Genomic DNA, 16,688 nt, shown 5'->3' with positions numbered 1-16,688 from the left:
AAGGTGGCAGCTCACCACCACCTTCTCAAGGGCAAATAAGTTTGGGCAATAAATGTTGGCTTGACCAGTGATGCCCACATCCCATGAATGAATTTTTAAAAAACATTCAGCCCATCATGTGTGCATGCTGGCTGAGAAAGAGCTCTCTAGCCTAAACTACTTTCTAGCTCTTGGTCTGCAGTCCTGTTTATAGCACTTCAAGTGCATATCCAGGTGCAAAATTAAATCTCAATTGCTTCAGAGTATCGTCACACTGTCACGAGGACTGCCAAGTATTAACTCTTTAGCTATACGACAAAACTATTTATAGTTCAAAGCAGAATTTAATGAAGGCTGTTGAAGCTAGGTCCTTCAGCTGCCTCGGTTCCAAAGCTTTGGGTTACCCTCTCTAAACCTCTTTGCCCCTCTCTCCCCTCCCTCAAGATGTTGCCTAAAACTTACCTCTTTCACCAAGCATCTGGTCACCTGTCCTTATGTGGCTCGTTGTCAGATTTTGTTTGATTACCTTCCTGTGACATGCTTTGAGACATTTTACAATGTTATAGGTGCTATATAAATGCAAATTTCTGCTGCTGGTCAATTGAAATTTTTAAAACTGAGGTTGATAGATTTTGGTTAGGCAAGGATATTAAGGATCACAGAACCAAAGCAGGTAGATGGAGTTAAGAGATAGCTCAGCCATGATTTAAGTGAATGGCGCAACAGGTTTGAGGGGTTGAATGGATCCTCCTGTTCCTATGATAATGTCTCACTGCTGTGAAAAGGACAAGCACTCACCTATCCGAGGTCTGGGTCGAAAGATCATCTCCAGTCCCTGTACCTCCACTGCACAGTTTTCCTGCAGGAGAGATGCCCAGGGGATTGAAACAGAAATGTTTTGGATAAACCCCTCAATTATTTCCAAAGGTGCATCAAGTGATTCCAGGATTTCATTCAGGGACTGGAAATACAAAGAAGATATCAATTCTATCAAGTTTCTGTAGGGTACTGACAAAGAGTTTTCCTGAAATGCTTTGAATATCTTTTATTCACTGTTTTTTAAAACAACTCCATGAGTCCCACATCATAAATCATTACTTCCAAGTAGAGTTTCCTCTCATTCAAAACTGTGAGCTTTCTGTATTATATCCATATTAAAACAGTGAGTGATCTCAGAACTCCAAAGATATTGTGACTGTAGGTAGTGTGAGTCCAATGCTACAGGACACATTAACTACAGTGGAGCTGTACACAACAATACGGGTTGAGTATCCTTTATCTGACATCCTCAGGGCTGATTGCGTTTTGGATTTCAGATAATTTCTGCGATTGTTTGCAAGGTAATCAGTGCAGACAATCAACTGGACTTTCTCCGCTAAAGGTCAGGTTAGTGTTGGCTCAGGTCAAAGACTTCCCGCACTCAAGGTTGATGAGGTTCAAAAAAATGCATTTTTTGAATGAGTTCGGTTTTCAGATTTACAGATAAAGGATACTCAACCTCTACCAATAATTCTGCCGAATGAAAAAAACGTTGTTGGCGAGATCATAGAAATAGACAAATATATTTCCCGCTTTAATACATGGACAGAAGTCCTTAATTACAAGCCATAAGATGCTGTGAACCTGAAGTTGATCAATGGATGAACTGTGACAGTGGGCTCAGTAGGTGAAGGCAAAGCAGTCAAATCACATCAGACACAAGAGATTATCAAAAATAAAGCTGTGTGGAATTAGAGATAACCTTATTGGATGGGATGTAAGAGACAGTAGAATAAAGGAAGTTCAAGAATGGCTGCTTTGTCAGAATAGAAGAGTAATGGGATTAATGTAGATTAAATTGGTAAAGTGAAGAGACCATGGTCCACAGATCGGGCTAGATGGACTGAATGATTTTTTGTCATTCTTACACAGTAGGTGAGGACAGTATAATACCCGCGGGTCACAGAAAATTACATTTAATGTACAGCACGGAAACAGGTCACTCAGCCCAACAGGTTTAAGTTGGTGTTTATGATCCACAGAAACCTCCTCCCACCCTTTCCATTTGACTCTTCAGCATATCCTTCTATTCCTTTCTCTCTCATAACACCCATCTCACTTCCCCTTAAATGCATCTATAGTACCTCCCTCAACTACTCCTTGTGGTAGCAAGTTCCACACTCTAGCCACTCTCTGGCCAAAGAGGTTTCTCCTGAATTCCCTATTTGAATACTGGTGACTAACTTTCATTTCTGGTCCTAGTTTAGGGGAAGGGGAATCGGCCTGTTACAGTGAATCTGGACAGGTCAGATCTGACGCAGGGAGAGGTTTGGGTTTTGTTCTGATCCACCTCCCACTGTCGAGAAGCTGGCTAAAAACTCACATTCTGAGTTTACATGCAGATTGGAATGTCATGCCATTTGTATAATGCTCTTGTGGAATTTATCAGACAGTTTACAAAGGGCATAGTCAGTCACAGAGCAGGAACTGAGAAAACAAAGGTGGCACAGTGGGAAAGGATGACAATGATCAAGGGGATTTTCGGAGCCTCTCAGCAACAAGGGGGTAATGAAGAGAAGCAAAAGTATTCTTGGAAGAGGGTATCAGGAGGAAGCAGGAGATTCATTGAAAAGTCAGACTCAGATGGGGTGCAAAACAATGCACAGAGGACGGAGGTTGGCATGTTTGACTGGTGAAGGTTCCTCAAATTAGCTAGGGCAAGGTGGTGAGAGGGTACAGAAACCAATTCACCGGGTGGTAGTAAAGCAGAGGAGTTGAGGAATGGAAGTGTGCGCAGCGCTGGACCACAGGACTGTGGATAAGTAAAAATGTGTTGATGGCAAATGCTGATGAGAAAAGAACTGATTATTCAAAGGCCTATAATCTGTTCAGAATATTGTATGTGATCCCATTTGCAATTAGATATCCTGTATTACTGTGCGATTGCCCCCCTTTCAATGGAATTTTCATCTTTAAACTGGTATTGTCATAGATTCTGCTGTTCTAATCAAGCCATGGCTCAGTGGGTAGCTCCCTCCCCTCAGGCTGTGGGTTCAAGTCCCTTACCAGAGACTTGAGCATGAGATCCAGGTACTATCGTTCTGATGAGATGTTAATCGGAAACCTCACAGTGGACGTAAAAGATCCCTCAGCCACTACTGTCCTTGCCATGTTTATCAATCAACATCAACAAAACAGATTATCTGGTGAATTATTTAATTGCTGTGCATTAATTGGCTGCTGCGGTTCCTACTTTACCTCAGTGACTACACTTCAAAAGTACTCCATTAGCTATAAAGCACTTTAGAACATTCTAAGGTCATGAAAGCAGCTAAATAAATGCAAGTTATTTCTTTCACCAATCACTGCTACAGCTCATTAATATCTGCACCACTCTCCTGTAACATGCTTACTCATCCGTGCAAGGGAGCCATGCCAACAATCTGTGGCTTGCTCCAGGCCCATCTGGTTAACTCATACTAAAGCAAGCTTTGCTGCCTTTTATTTGTTTGTACGTTGGGTGACTTGAGCCCTTACCGATTTGACCAGTGGAACCTGTGCGAGGGAGCCTGTTCCCTGGTAGAGATCCACACTCAACTGCTCCAGACTCAACTTCTCCTCCAGAAAGTGGTCCAAGTATCGGTGCAGCAGATACCTGCATGCCCGCTTCTTAATCGATTCAGGAAAGGGCCAAGGCATCTCGATTTCAACCCATCAACAACTATGTCAGAATTATCCTGGTCCCAGTAAATAATACTTGCCAGCTAACTCGAACCCTCTCACCTCCACTGCTCTACCTTTCCTGTTACTTCCTCATTTGATGCATTAATATGTCTGCATTCCCTTATTTTACAATATTCACACCGCCTTCACCCAGCACCCCCAGCCCTACCTTTGCTTTCACACACCCCTTGCTTCCAGATAGATTCTCACCTGTTTTACCCTCAATAATTACATTCCCATCCCCAATGGTTTACACTTGTCATTTTCCCCCTCACCCTAATTCGCCCTCAGTACCTTCTGTTCTCTAGCTTCCTTACATTTATCCAGTTTCTATGAATTCCCAAGTATTTGCCCACTCTTTCTCAGTGGGAGAAGTTACCCTTCTCCCTCAGTTTTTAACCCCTTTTCTTCTGTATTTATCTTCACTTCCCAAGTCATTACTCCTTTACCTCACTATACATCTCAATACACTTACTAACTGTACTATATCCTTTCCAGAGAACTTTCCCTCAGAATGCACCACGTTTTCCTTTCAATACTTTACCCCCTCCCTCTCAATTCAAATCCCTCCCCCTTAATATGTACCCTCCTCAATAGCCACCCCTTCCCAATAGTGACTAGCACCGCAATATTTATATACCCTCCCCTCAATATTTACTCCTCTCCCTGAGCATTTCCCCTCATATTTACAGCCATTTGCAGTCTCAGCTATCGATCCACAAGAGTCGGAGAAGCCCCCTGAGCAAGAGGAGTGGACAAGGCAGCCAGATGCCGGGCTTTCAGGCCTCACTGACAGCTAGGCCTCGGTCAGCGGTCTATCTGGGCACCCCGCCTCCTCCTCCTCCTCCTCCTCCTCCGCAATCAGTGGCTGACGTAGCTTCGCATACCCTCCCGCTAACAACACGCCGCCATCTTTGATACTGGCGCAGGCAGTTGGCCCTTCACAAATATGGCGGCCGCAGCACGGTTTCCGCGCGCCGATGACGCCATGACGTCCTGCCGGGTGCAAGGCGCCAAGAGGTGGAGAGTTCGAGCGCTGCCGGTTTTAAACGATCTTTTGATTTAAATTCTTGGTGCGCGGATCGACTTTTTTCCCCAGAAAGATGATGTGTTAATGATTCCCGAGGTTTTCTGAGGTAATTTTCATAAGGCGGTGTCCGAATATAGATGTGTTTATGATCCTTGGCTACTGGCTCCCGGGGTTCGCCACCCCTCTGCCCCCCGGGAACCCTCCTTCCCCCTTCGCCCTGCACCCAGCGCACTCTCCCCCCACACCCCCCTACTCCCCTCCCCCCCACACCCCCCTACTCCCCCCCCCCCCCCACACCCCCCTACTCCCCTCCCCCCCCCACACCCCCCTACGCCCCTCCCCCCCCCACACCCCCCTACTCCCCTCCCCCCCCCACACCCCCCTACTCCCCTCCCCCCACCCACACCCCCCTACTCCCCTCCCCACCCACACCCCCCTACTCCCCTCCCCCCCACACCCCCCTACTCCCCTCCCCCCCCCACACCCCCCTACTCCCCTCCCCCCCCCACACCCCCCTACTCCCCTCCCCCCCACACCCCCCATTCCCCCCCACACCCCCCATTCCCCCCCCCACACCCCCCATTCCCCCCCCCACACCCCCCATTCCCCCCCCACACCCCCCATTCCCCCCCCACACCCCCCATTCCCCCCCCACACCCCCTCTTCCCCCCCCTCCCCTCTTCCCCCCCCCCCTCCCCTCTTCCCCCCCCCCCTCCCCTCTTCCCCCCCCCTCCCCTCTTCCCCCCCCCTCCCCTCTTTCCCCCCCCCTCCCCTCTTCACCCCCCCTCCCCTCTTCACCCCCCCTCCCCTCTTCACCCCCCCTCCCCTCTTCCCCCCCTCCCCTCTTCACCCCCCCTCCCCTCTTCCCCCCCCCTCCCCTCTTCCCCCCCCTCCCCTCTTCCCCCCCCCTCCCCTCTTCCCCCCCCCTCCCCTCTTCCCCCCCCTCCCCTTCCCCCCCTCCCCTCTTCCCCCCCTCCCCTCTTCCCCCCCCTCCCCTCTTCCCCCCCCCTCCCCTCTTCCCCCCCCTCCCCTCTTCCCCCCCCTCCCCTCTTCCCCCCCCTCCCCTCTTCCCCCCCCCTCCCCTCTTCCCCCCCCCTCCCCTCCTTCCCCCCCCCTCCCTCTTCCCCCCCCTCCCCTCTTCCCCCCCCCCTCCCCTCTTCCCCCCCCTCCCCTCTTCCCCCCCCCTCCCCTCTTCCCCCCCCCTCCCCTCTTCCCCCCCCCTCCCCTCTTCCCCCCCCCTCCCCTCTTCCCCCCCCCTCCCCTCTTCCCCCCCCCTCCCCTCTTCCCCCCCCCTCCCCTCTTCCCCCCCCCCTCCCCTCTTCCCCCCCCCTCCCCTCTTCCCCCCCCCTCCCCTCTTCCCCCCCCTCCCCTCTTCCCCCCCCCTCCCCTCTTCCCCCCCCCTCCCCTCTTCCCCCCCCCTCCCCTCTTCCCCCCCCCTCCCCTCTTCCCCCCCCCTCCCCTCTTCCCCCCCCTCCCCTCTTCCCCCCCCCTCCCCTCTTCCCCCCCCCTCCCCTCTTCCCCCCCCTCCCCTCTTCCCCCCCCCCTCCCCTCTTCCCCCCCCTCCCCTCTTCCCCCCCCCTCCCCTCTTCCCCCCCCCTCCCCTCTTCCCCCCCCTCCCCTCTTCCCCCCCCTCCCCTCTTCCCCCCCCCTCCCCTCTTCCCCCCCCTCCCCTCTTCCCCCCCCTCCCCTCTTCCCCCCCTCCCCTCTTCCCCCCCCCTCCCCTCTTCCCTCCCCTCTTCCCCCCCCCTCCCCTCTTCCCCCCCCTCCCCTCTTCCCCCCCCTCCCCTCTTCCCCCCCCCTCCCCTCTTCCCCCCCCTCCCCTCTTCCCCCCCCTCCCCTCTTCCCCACCCCCGCCCTCTTCCCCCCCCTCCCCCCTCCTTCCTTCCTCCCTCCCATAAGACATAGGAGCAGATATTAGGCCATTTGGCCCATCGAGTCTGCTCTGCCATTCAATCATGGCTGATGTTTCTCAACCCCATTCTCCCGCCTTCTCCCCGTAACCTTTGATCCCCTTACCAATCAAGAACCTATCTATCTCACTCTTAAATACACTCAATGACCTGGCCTCCACAGCCTTCTGTGGCAATGAATTCCATAGATTCACCACTCTCTGGCTAAAGAAGTTTCTCCTCATCTAAAGGTCTTCCCTTTACTCTGAGGCTGTGCCCTCGGGTCCTAGTCTCTCCTACTAATGGAAACATCTTCCCCATGTCCACTCCACCCAGGCCTTTCAGTATTCTGTAAGTTTCAATCAGATCCCCCCTCATCCTTCTAAACTCCATCGAGTATAGACCCAGAGTCCTCAAACGTTCCTCATATGTTAAGCCTTCCATTGCTGGGATCATTCTCGTGAACCTCCTCTGGACCCTCTCCAGGGCCAGAACATCCTTCCTGAGATACGTGGCCCAAAATTGCTCACAATATTCTAAATGTGGTCTGACCAGAGCCTTATAAAGCCTCAGCAGCACATCCCTGCTTTTATATTCAAGTTCCCTCGAAATAAATGCCAACATTGCGTTTGCCTTCCTAACTACAGACTCAACCTGCAAGTTAACCTTAAGAGAATCCTGGACTAGGACTCCCAAGTCCCTTTGCACTCCAGATTTCTGAATTCTCTCCCCATTTAGAAAATAGTCTATGCCTCTATTCTTCCTACCAAAGTGCATGATCTCACACTTGCCCACGTTGTATTCCATCTGCCACTTCTTTGCCCATTCTCCTAACCTGTCCAAATCTTTCTGCAGCCTCCCCACCTCCCCAATACTACCTGTCCCTCCACCTATCTTTGTATCATCTGCAAACTTAGCCAGGATGCCCTCAGTTACTTCATCTAGATCATTAATGTATAAAGTGAAAAGTTGTGGTCCCAACATTGACCCCTGCGGAACTCCACTAGTCACCGGCCGCCATCCTGAGAAGGACCCCCTTATCCCCACTCTCTGCCTCCTGCCAGACAGCCAATCTTCTATCCATGCTAGTACCTTGCCTCTAACACCATGGGCTCTTATCTTACTGAGCAGCCTCCTGTGCGGCACCTTGTCAAAGGCCTTCTGGTAGTCCAAGTAGATAACATCCATTGGCTCTCCTTTGTCTAACCTTCTCGTTACCTCCTCAAAGAATTCTAACAGATTTGTCAGGTATGACCTCCCCTTGATGAAATCATGCTGACTTTGCCCTATTTTATCATGCACTTCCAAGTATTCTGAAATCTCATCCTTAATAATGGACTCTAAAATCTTACCAACGACCGAGGTCAGGCCAATCGGCCTGTAATTTCCCGTCTTTTGCCTCACTCCCTTCTTAAACAGGGGGGGTTACATTAGCGATTTTCCAGTCCTCTGGGACCCTCCCTGACTCCAGTGATTCCTGAAAGAATGCCTCCACTATCTCTTCAGCTATCTCCTTCAGAACTCTGGGGTGTAATCCATCTGGCCCAGGTGATTTATCCACCTTCAGACTTTTAGTTTTCCTAGCACCTTCTCCTTGGTAATGGCCACCATACTCACCTCTGTCCCCCGACTGTCTTGAACTTTAGGGATGTTACTCGTGTCTTCCACCGTGAAGACTGACGCAAAGTACCTATTCAGTTCCTCCGCCATTTCTTTGTTCCCCACTACTACTTCTCCAGCGTCATTTTCCAGCGGCCCAATGTCCACTTTTGCCTCTTTCTTACCCTTTATATATCTAAAAAAACTCTTGCAATCTTCTTTTATATTACTGGCTAGTTTATCCTCATAGTTAATCTTCTCCCTCCTTATTTCTTTTTTAGCTGTCCTCTGTTGGTCTTTGTAGGCTTCCCAATCCACTGGTTTCCCACTGCTCTTTGCCGCGTTGTATGCTTTCTCTTTAGCTTTTATGCTGTCCCTGACTTCCCTTGTCAGCCATGGTTCCCTCATCCTCCCTTTAGTATGCTTCTTCTTCCTAGGGATGAATTTTTGCTGTGTCTCCCAAATTACTCCCAGAAACTCCTGTCATTGCTGTTCCACTGTCTTTCCTGCTAGGCTCATCTCCCAGTCAATTCTGACCAGCTCCTCCCTCATGCCTCTGTAGTTGCCTTTATTCAACTGTAATACCGTTACATCTGATTCTAGATTTTTCCTCTCAAATTGCAGGGTAAATTCTATTATATCATGGTCACTTCCTCCTCAGGGTTCTTTCACCTTAAGCTCCCTTATCAAATCTGCCTCATTACACATCACTAAATCTAGAATTGCCTGTTCCCTAGTGGGCTCCACCACAAGCTGCTCCAAAAAGCCATCTTGTAGACATTCTACAAATTCCTTTTCTTGGGATCCACTACCAACCTATCCCCCATGATCACTGTAACCTTGCCTTTCTTACACGCCTTTTCTATCTCCTGGTGTATCTTGTGCCCCACATCCTGACTACTGTTCGGAGGCCTGTACATAACTCCCATTATGGTTTTTTTTACCTTTGTGGTTCCTCAACTCTACCCACACAGATTCTACATCATCTGACCCTACGTCATTTCTTGCTATCGATTTCATTTCTTCCTAACAAAGCATCCCCACCCCTCTGCCAACCTGCCTATCTTTTCGATAGGATGTATATCCTTGGATATTTAGCTCCCAGTCCTGATCCCCTTGCAGCCATGTCTCCGTGATGCCCACCACATCATACCTGCCAATTTCAATCTGCGCCACAAGCTCATTTACCTTATTTCGTATACTGTGTGCATTCAGATACAACACCTTCAGTCCTGTATTTCCCGTCACCTTTCTCATTGTCGTCCCTTTATCTGATGTGCTTGAAGTTAGATTCCTAGCCCTTTCCAAACACTGTCCTACTTTGTGTTCTGGGAACTTTAATAGCCTCTCCTGGGCTCTCCTTTCTTTTCAGTTTTTTCATAATTTTCCATGAAGTTGAATCCACCCCCCCACACGCTAACCTGCTGCTTTGTTTCCCATTAGTCTCCCCTCCCTCCTCCTCCTCCTCCTCCCTCCCCTCCCTCCTCCTCCTCCCTCTCCCTCTCCCAGCTTGGTATCTTCATTTGAATTCATCAGTTGGATTTCCTTAAAGGAATAGTGTTTCATTTTCAGGAAAGTGTATTGCACCATCACCTCTCTCTCAGACCTTTTCACTCTGTGCATTGTACTGCCACCAATTTCTGGGGGGTTAATAAATTCCTCTTTTTTTCCCACTCCTGAGGTTGGTTATAACCAAGTTTGAATTTTTAGAAAATTGTTATTTTTTTAAATTCAGTATGTACTTGACTGTATGTAAAGCTATATTAAGAAATAAACCAGCCAGATCTCGTATTAGCAAGTAAGGAGTTAGTTTTATTATTTAAACCTCACTTGGGTAGAAATATAAGACTTATTAAAAAGGTAAAAACACATCCCAAATCCTGCAACATATATACACACACACGTTAGCTTGCAAAACAGAACAAGTTACAGAGTGGAGGAGGTGGAACTGATGAGAGTTAAAGTCCTAGAGAAAAAAATATATACATTTTGACATTCCTTTGGTGGTCTTGAAATTCCAAGGATGTTGCGGCCGATGTAAACTGGTTGTTTTTATGGAGACAGTCCTTTTTAAACTGTAATCTGTCTTTTTCCAAGGTGGATACAATGACACTTGAAGTTCTTTTCAATTAAAATTCTCTATCTCTGGATGTATTCCCAAATGTAACAGAGATCGGGTCCGAACCTGCGGATAGCAGGGATAGAGAGATGATGTTACATTCTGCAGTCTCCTTCAGGATGTTACTGGTGCCTTCTTCAGAAGCAGACAAGCTTATAATCGTAGCTTTTTGCAAGTGGGGTTCCCATCAGGTGACAGCTGGCTTTTGGCACACAATGGAAATCCATATTAACAAAGGAGCTTAGACCTCCCATTGTCAAAGCTATCAAGATGCCCTTGAAACTGATAGGAGGTCCTTAGCACTCTGTGTGTAATAACTTTTGTTCATCCTTCTTTGTTTCTGGCAGTTTCTGCAATTATGAAGTCTGGTGACCTCCTCTTATGTTTTGCAGAGAGTTCAGACAATGGCAAATGTGAAGTCCATCAGAGAACTGCCTAGGTATGTCCCCTTGTAATCTGCTTTCAGAGGCTGCTAGAAACTTGCCCAGTTTATAGGCCAAGTACTTCTGCAGTCATTTTAAAACCCAGTGTCTTTGCAGTTGTAGCTGTTTCTTTCCTTTAAAAAAAAATCCAAGGCATTACACCAACTGATGAAACTAACAATTAATATTCCACATTGTGCATGACACATCATTGTGACAGTTGATAGACCGACAGGGGGGGATTGATGGCAATGCAGGTTTATCAAAAATGATCCAGAGTTGTTGATTACTGCTGTATTCAGGAGATATTAATTGGTCAGTGTCTTTTTGAAATAATTATTTGTTTCATTTCTGTTTAATTTACAGACTCTCCAAAAGGACTGATATCACTTCCAGGAAATGGACTGTGATCCCCAAGATCTGAAGGAGTCAGTGTTTAATAATTTCAGTGAGGTTGCAGATTGGGAAGAGAGGGACTTTGAGGGGGCAGACGTGAAGGATATGAGAGTGGAGGCAGAGGCAGTCGTCAACGACGTCAACTTTGCTGTTCGTCATATGGCTGTCTCGAAAAGCCTTGCAATTGGAGAAGATGTTGCTTATATTAACGTAGAAACAAAGGAAGGAAACAGATACTGTCTTGAGTTAACTGAATCAGGTCTCCGGGTGAGAGCAGCAACTAACTAATACCAGCTCTTGCAAAATGGATATCTGGATCAAAGATCCCTTTGTCTTATTTAATTTTTACTACTTTATCCCCTCTGAATGAAAATTCTTTGACTTTTTGGAAGGCCACAGTGGAGTTTTGCAGTTACTGTTGAGAATGGATTTTTGCGCAATAACTCAGATTTTTCCTCAAGCCCCACAAGACATGTGGTGAACAAATGTATGTGTCCCTTACTCAGTTACTCCATGGTTTGCCTGAAAGACCTCATCCGAAACTCTACTGCCCGTATCCTAATTTGCAGCAAGCCCCATTCACTCATTATCCCTGTCCTCACAGACTGACATGAGCTCCTGATCTACAACATCCTGATTTTAAAATTTTCAGCCATGTTTTCAAATCACATCCATGGCCTCACCCCCTCGATCACCTCCAACCCTACAATCCTTTGAGATCTCTGCACTGTTCCAATTCCCTCAGTTTTAATCATGCCACCATTGGTAACTGTGCCTCCTATTGCCTGGAATTCCCTCCTTAAACCTTTCAGACTCTTCTTTAAGAAGTTCTTTAAAACTGACCTTTGGCCAAGTTTTTGGTTACCTGTTCTAATATCTCCTTACACAGCTCAGTGTCAAATTTTGTTTGTTGATCGTTCCTGTGCAGCACCAGGTATGTTTTATTATGTTAAAGGTGCTATATAAATACAAGCTGTTGTGTGCTCAAATACCCCTCTTATCCCGGGAGAATATAGCCAGTGTGTTCAAACATTCTTTTCAACTCATTAACCTACCAGAGTATCAGAACCCAGAGAGGCACTGGGTTCTCCAAACCATAGAAAATGTCAACTATTTTGTGAGTGGAGGCTTGAGATAAATGGATGTCTACTGCTGAGGGATTTATACTATTCAGGTTACAGAGGTATTCATGTTGCACTAGCTGTACTGGGTGGAAGTTAGAAGGAAAAGGACAATGGCTGGAAGTCTGTTTAGGGCAATAGCATGGGCGTGAAAAGGGTGAGCAACAGCGGGGTGGTGAGACTCTTTCAAAATACTAGTTAAGCTTCAACTGGCTTATTGTGGCCAGTTCTGGTTACCAAACCTTAGGATGTATGTCAAAACCTTAGACAAGGTGCAGAGGAGATTTACTAGAATAGTGCCAAGGATGAGGAGAAGCTGGGAAATGCCAAAGGTTAAAGGAAGGATTTAATTAGAAGTGTTAAAACCATAGAAAAGTTACAGTGCAGAAAGAAGCCATTCAGCCCATCATGTCTGTGCTGGTTGAAAAGAGAAAAATGAAAGTAGTCGCTCATTTTAATCCCACTTTCCAGACCCTGGTCTGTAGCCTTGCAGGTTACAGCACTTCAGATGCAGATCCAGGCAGCTCTTAAATGAGTTGAGCATTTCAGCCTCAACCACCAACTTAGGCAGTGAATTCCAAACGCCCACCACCCTCTGGGTGAAAAAATTTTTCCTCATGTCTCCTCTAATCCTTCTACCAATCACCTTAAATCTATGCCACCTGGTAATTGACCCCTCAGCTAGGAGAAACAAGTCCTTCCTGTCTACTCTATCTAGGCCCCTCATAATTTTGTACACCTCAATTAGGTCACCCCTTAGCCTCCTCTGTTCGAAGAAAAACAACTCTAGCCTACCCAATCTCTCCTCATGATCATGATGTGTTTTTGATAGAGTAAGTAGGGAGAAACTGTTTCCAGCAGCAGAGGTATCTAAAGGGCACAGATTTAAGGTGATCGCAAAGGAACCAGAGGTGAGAACAAGAAAAATTTTCAATACATAAAGTTTTTGTGATCTGGAATGCATGGTCGGAAAGGCTAGGGAAGCAGATTCAATGGTAACTTTCAGTGAGGGATTCGATAAATACTTGAAGGGGAAACATTTTCAGGGCTATGGGGAAAGATCATATGTCACACTTAGTTTTGATTTTAATCTGTCCTTAAGGACCAAAGTCCAAGAAATGGACTATGATCCCCAGGATCTGAAGGAATTGATATCCAATCATTTCAGCGAGCTTGACGATTGAGAAGAGAGAGACTTTTAGGGGGTAGACATGAAGGATATGACAGGCTGTGGGAAAATTGTATGATATGAGTAACTTTTTTCAAAGAGCTGACGCAGCCATGATGAGCCAAATAGCCCCCCTCTGTTATATGATCCTAAGGTAATGTCTGTATGAGAATGCTTCTCCAGCGTATGTCAGCCCATTTAACAGGGAGGGGCGAGGAGAAACTATCCAATCAATTTGGATTGATTAGTTTTGTTCTGACAGTTTAAATAAATTGAATTTTGATATTTCTTCAATATTAACCATGTAAACAACAGCCTTTGCAATCAAATTTAAATTCACAGGTTGATTAAATGGAAGAAATTTTGCATGCAGTAGGCCACTCTGTTCCTTGTGTGATGGTTTGTGACTTTGGCTGGGTACAATTGCCTTGTTTTGAGACTGCCTTGTGGTTTTAGTCAAACTTGTTTTATTCTGGGAGGTGTGGAGTTGGTTGGGGGGATTTATTCTGGGAGGTGTGTTGGTTGTTGGGGGTTTATTCTGGGAGGTGTGTTGGTTGTCGGGGATTTATTCTGGGAGGTGTGTTGGTTGTCAGGGATTTATTCTGGGAGGTGTATTGGTTGTCGGGGGATTTATTCTGGGAGGTGTATTGGTTGGCGGGGGATTTATTCTGGGAGGTGTATTGGTTGTCGGGGGATTTATTCTGGGAGGTGTATTAGTTGGGAGGGGTTTATTCTGGGAGGTGTATTGGTTGGCGGGGGTTTATTCTGGGAGGTATATTGTTGGTTGGGGGATTTAGTCTGAGAGGTTTGGTGTTAGGAGATGTGTTTTATTCTGGGTGGTGTGTTGGTTGGGGTGGGTTATTCTGGGGGGGTGTGGTGTTGGTTGGGAAGCATGTTTTATTCTGGGAGGTGGTGTCAGCTCGGGGGTGTGTTTTATTCTAGGAGGTGTGTTAGTTGGGGGCCTATTCTGGGAGGTATGGTGTTGGTTGTTTGGAGGCATGTGTCATGAAAATATAATTTCCATAATGTCATTAGGATTTATTGTAAAGTAGGAATAGTGAGGTCTGGATAGTCTGTGTGTGTGTCTACGTGGGACTTAATTGAATTAAAGACAGCTGACCTGAAGGCTTTTATGTATGAGAAGAGAAGCTAGGTATGAAATGTAAAATAAGTAAACATGGCTGAAGTTTTAGAATGCAAGGTGTAAAGGAAAATTTGCATTTTTAGATATACCAGAGTAGTTTGAATTTAAAAAGTGAGGGTGAAATGTTACACTTAGCCAGAAAAAAACCAAGCAGTGTGTTTATTTTTCCCAAAGTTTATTGATAAAATTGGTACTTTGAAAGATTTTTATTATTAGAATGGTAAAGCCCAAAGACATATTGAAACAATGAAATTTGCATTCAGAGGGGAAAATATGTATAAAGGAGAGAAGGCTATGTGTAAGAGGAAGGAATTCTAAGATCTAACAAGTGTGAAAAACCTCCAGCCTCTATGTACCAAGCTGCTGCCTATAGGAACCAAAGCTAAGAGAATTCACTGTGAATATCCCTTTCCAGGGTATTCTGTGCTTTGCCTGGGTCTGTTAAGATCTAACTTGTTTTTACTGTTGCCTTAATGGGGGTGTAACTGGAAGTCAGATTAATTAAAGGAGCTGGGGGTTATCATAGTAGTAATTTGTAGATCTATGTATGTGCTTAAAATTATTTCTTTTATTAATAAATGTTTAATTTTGTAAAAAAAAATCTAAGACACGTTGGACTTATTACTACTGAATTCAAGGCATTTCGAAATGAAAATACAAATTGCGAAATGGTTGTGGCAGTTGTTTCAAGTTTCCCTCTGGGATTTGAGCAGCTTAGCATTTACCATCCGCTGTGGTCATAACACATGTTTTGTTCTGTGGAGGGAACTTTTTGGCCTTTGAATTTATTGTTGCATCATCCAGCACTGGGTGAATGAGGGACTGATTTATTTTGTGCACAATCTTTGTACTGACCTGTTTTTCCTCTTCCAGGTGGTGGCTTATGGCTTTGACAAGGTGGACGAGTCACTGTCGATGCAGTACCATGAAACGATTTACTCTCTCCTGGACTCAGTCAGCCCTGCGTATCGTGAAGCATTTGGTAATGCGCTTCTGCAGAAGCTAGAAGCTTTAAAAAAAGTACAGGAGTGAAGGGCATTGACTCCAGCCCCTTGTGATAGCATGTTTCTCAACATGTTTTCTTTGGCTGCAAAAAGTCCATGACAAAACATACGGGAGACTACACACATCCCACAAAAAATTAGCAAATTGCTTGTTTCCATATTCACGCAGCAGTACTGTTGGGATCCACAATCTTGCAGAATTTAATCTCTGCTTTTCATTCCTACAGAGAGAGGAAAGGTTGTTTGTAAGTTCCCTTGCTGTAATAGGGCTGAAAATTGCACAGCCCCTTTCAAAAGAGGTCAGTCTGTGTAATTGCAGCAGCGATGCACAAGCACAGTAAGCAGGAGGGTACATTTGGCCCATGACTTGTGAAAAGAGCAATGGACATTGTCCAGACCTAAGTTTCTTGGTGAGAGAGAAGCAAGTGACCAGTGTTCAGGCCAGGCCATCGTGCGTCTGGTAACTTTTATCTTCTCCCAGCTTTCTCGTTAATAAAATGTTGCTTCATTTTACATGTTGTACTTTGACTTGTTAATTTAAAAAAGAACCTTCCAGTGTGCTGTTAAATTGTGAAGCACAGAAAGTCAAACCTCTGGTGTAACTTGCAGATTCCAAGGTGAGAAAAAATCTAATCTTTTCAAAAAAAAGTTAGTGTATGTTTTGCAAAAAGAATAAAATATTTTGGACACCAAGTTGTACTTTGCTGTTTCTATACTGAACCTACATTGGCTAATTGTCAATTTTTAAAGTTTTGTTAAAATGAATTCATTTTCTCCCATTATTCCCATTCACACACCATCCTGACATGGAAATATATCACTGTTTCTTCACAAAATCAAAATCCTGGAACTCCCTCCCTAACAGCACTGTGGGTGTACCTACACGACATGGACTGCAGCGGTTCAAGAAGGTGGCTCACCACCACCTTCTCAAGGGCAATTAGGGATGGGCAATAAATGCTGGCTTTGTCAGCCATGCCCATGTACCATGAGCGAATGATAAGAGTTCTCACCCTTGAGTCTCATGCAGTCCAAGATCCACTCCCTACATGGCAAGGTGAGTATCTGACAACAGGTCTCTGAAACAGTGCCCACTTCAATGTGGTTGAGCATGA

General features: G+C 46.3%; 2 protein-coding genes across 9 annotated transcripts in view; one reads left to right on the top strand and one right to left on the bottom strand.

Moving 5' to 3' along the window:
• The window catches only part of atg2b (autophagy related 2B), an 84,383-nt gene extending 80,159 nt beyond the window's left edge, over window positions 1–4,224 (bottom strand). For all 7 annotated transcript variants that reach the window (XM_078561947.1, XM_078561949.1, XM_078561954.1 and 4 more), the window contains exons 1-2: window positions 3,496–4,224; window positions 778–940 (exon numbers count right to left, since the gene is read on the bottom strand). In XM_078561947.1, coding sequence (XP_078418073.1) covers window positions 778–940; window positions 3,496–3,657 — 325 coding nt within the window. In that variant the 5' untranslated portion in view covers window positions 3,658–4,224. The remainder of the gene's footprint in view (window positions 1–777; window positions 941–3,495) is intronic.
• Window positions 4,225–4,666: 442 nt separating this feature from the next.
• gskip (gsk3b interacting protein) lies at window positions 4,667–16,266 on the top strand. 2 transcript variants are annotated; one of them, XM_078561981.1, is made up of 3 exons: window positions 4,667–4,807; window positions 11,107–11,403; window positions 15,443–16,266. In XM_078561981.1, the coding sequence occupies exons 2-3, from the start codon at window positions 11,140–11,142 to the stop codon at window positions 15,599–15,601; spliced, it is 423 nt and encodes a 140-aa protein (XP_078418107.1). In that variant the 5' UTR covers window positions 4,667–4,807; window positions 11,107–11,139; the 3' UTR covers window positions 15,602–16,266. The 2 variants fall into 2 exon arrangements, with proteins under 2 accessions (XP_078418107.1, XP_078418105.1); XM_078561979.1 differs by having other exon boundaries at window positions 4,667–4,817.
• The last annotated feature ends 422 nt before the right edge of the window (window positions 16,267–16,688 follow it).

Source organism: Cetorhinus maximus, chromosome 18 (genome assembly GCF_964194155.1).
Source record: "Cetorhinus maximus chromosome 18, sCetMax3.hap1.1, whole genome shotgun sequence".
Lineage (NCBI taxonomy): Eukaryota > Metazoa > Chordata > Chondrichthyes > Lamniformes > Cetorhinidae > Cetorhinus > Cetorhinus maximus.
This window is presented reverse-complemented; position numbering and strand designations above follow the sequence as displayed.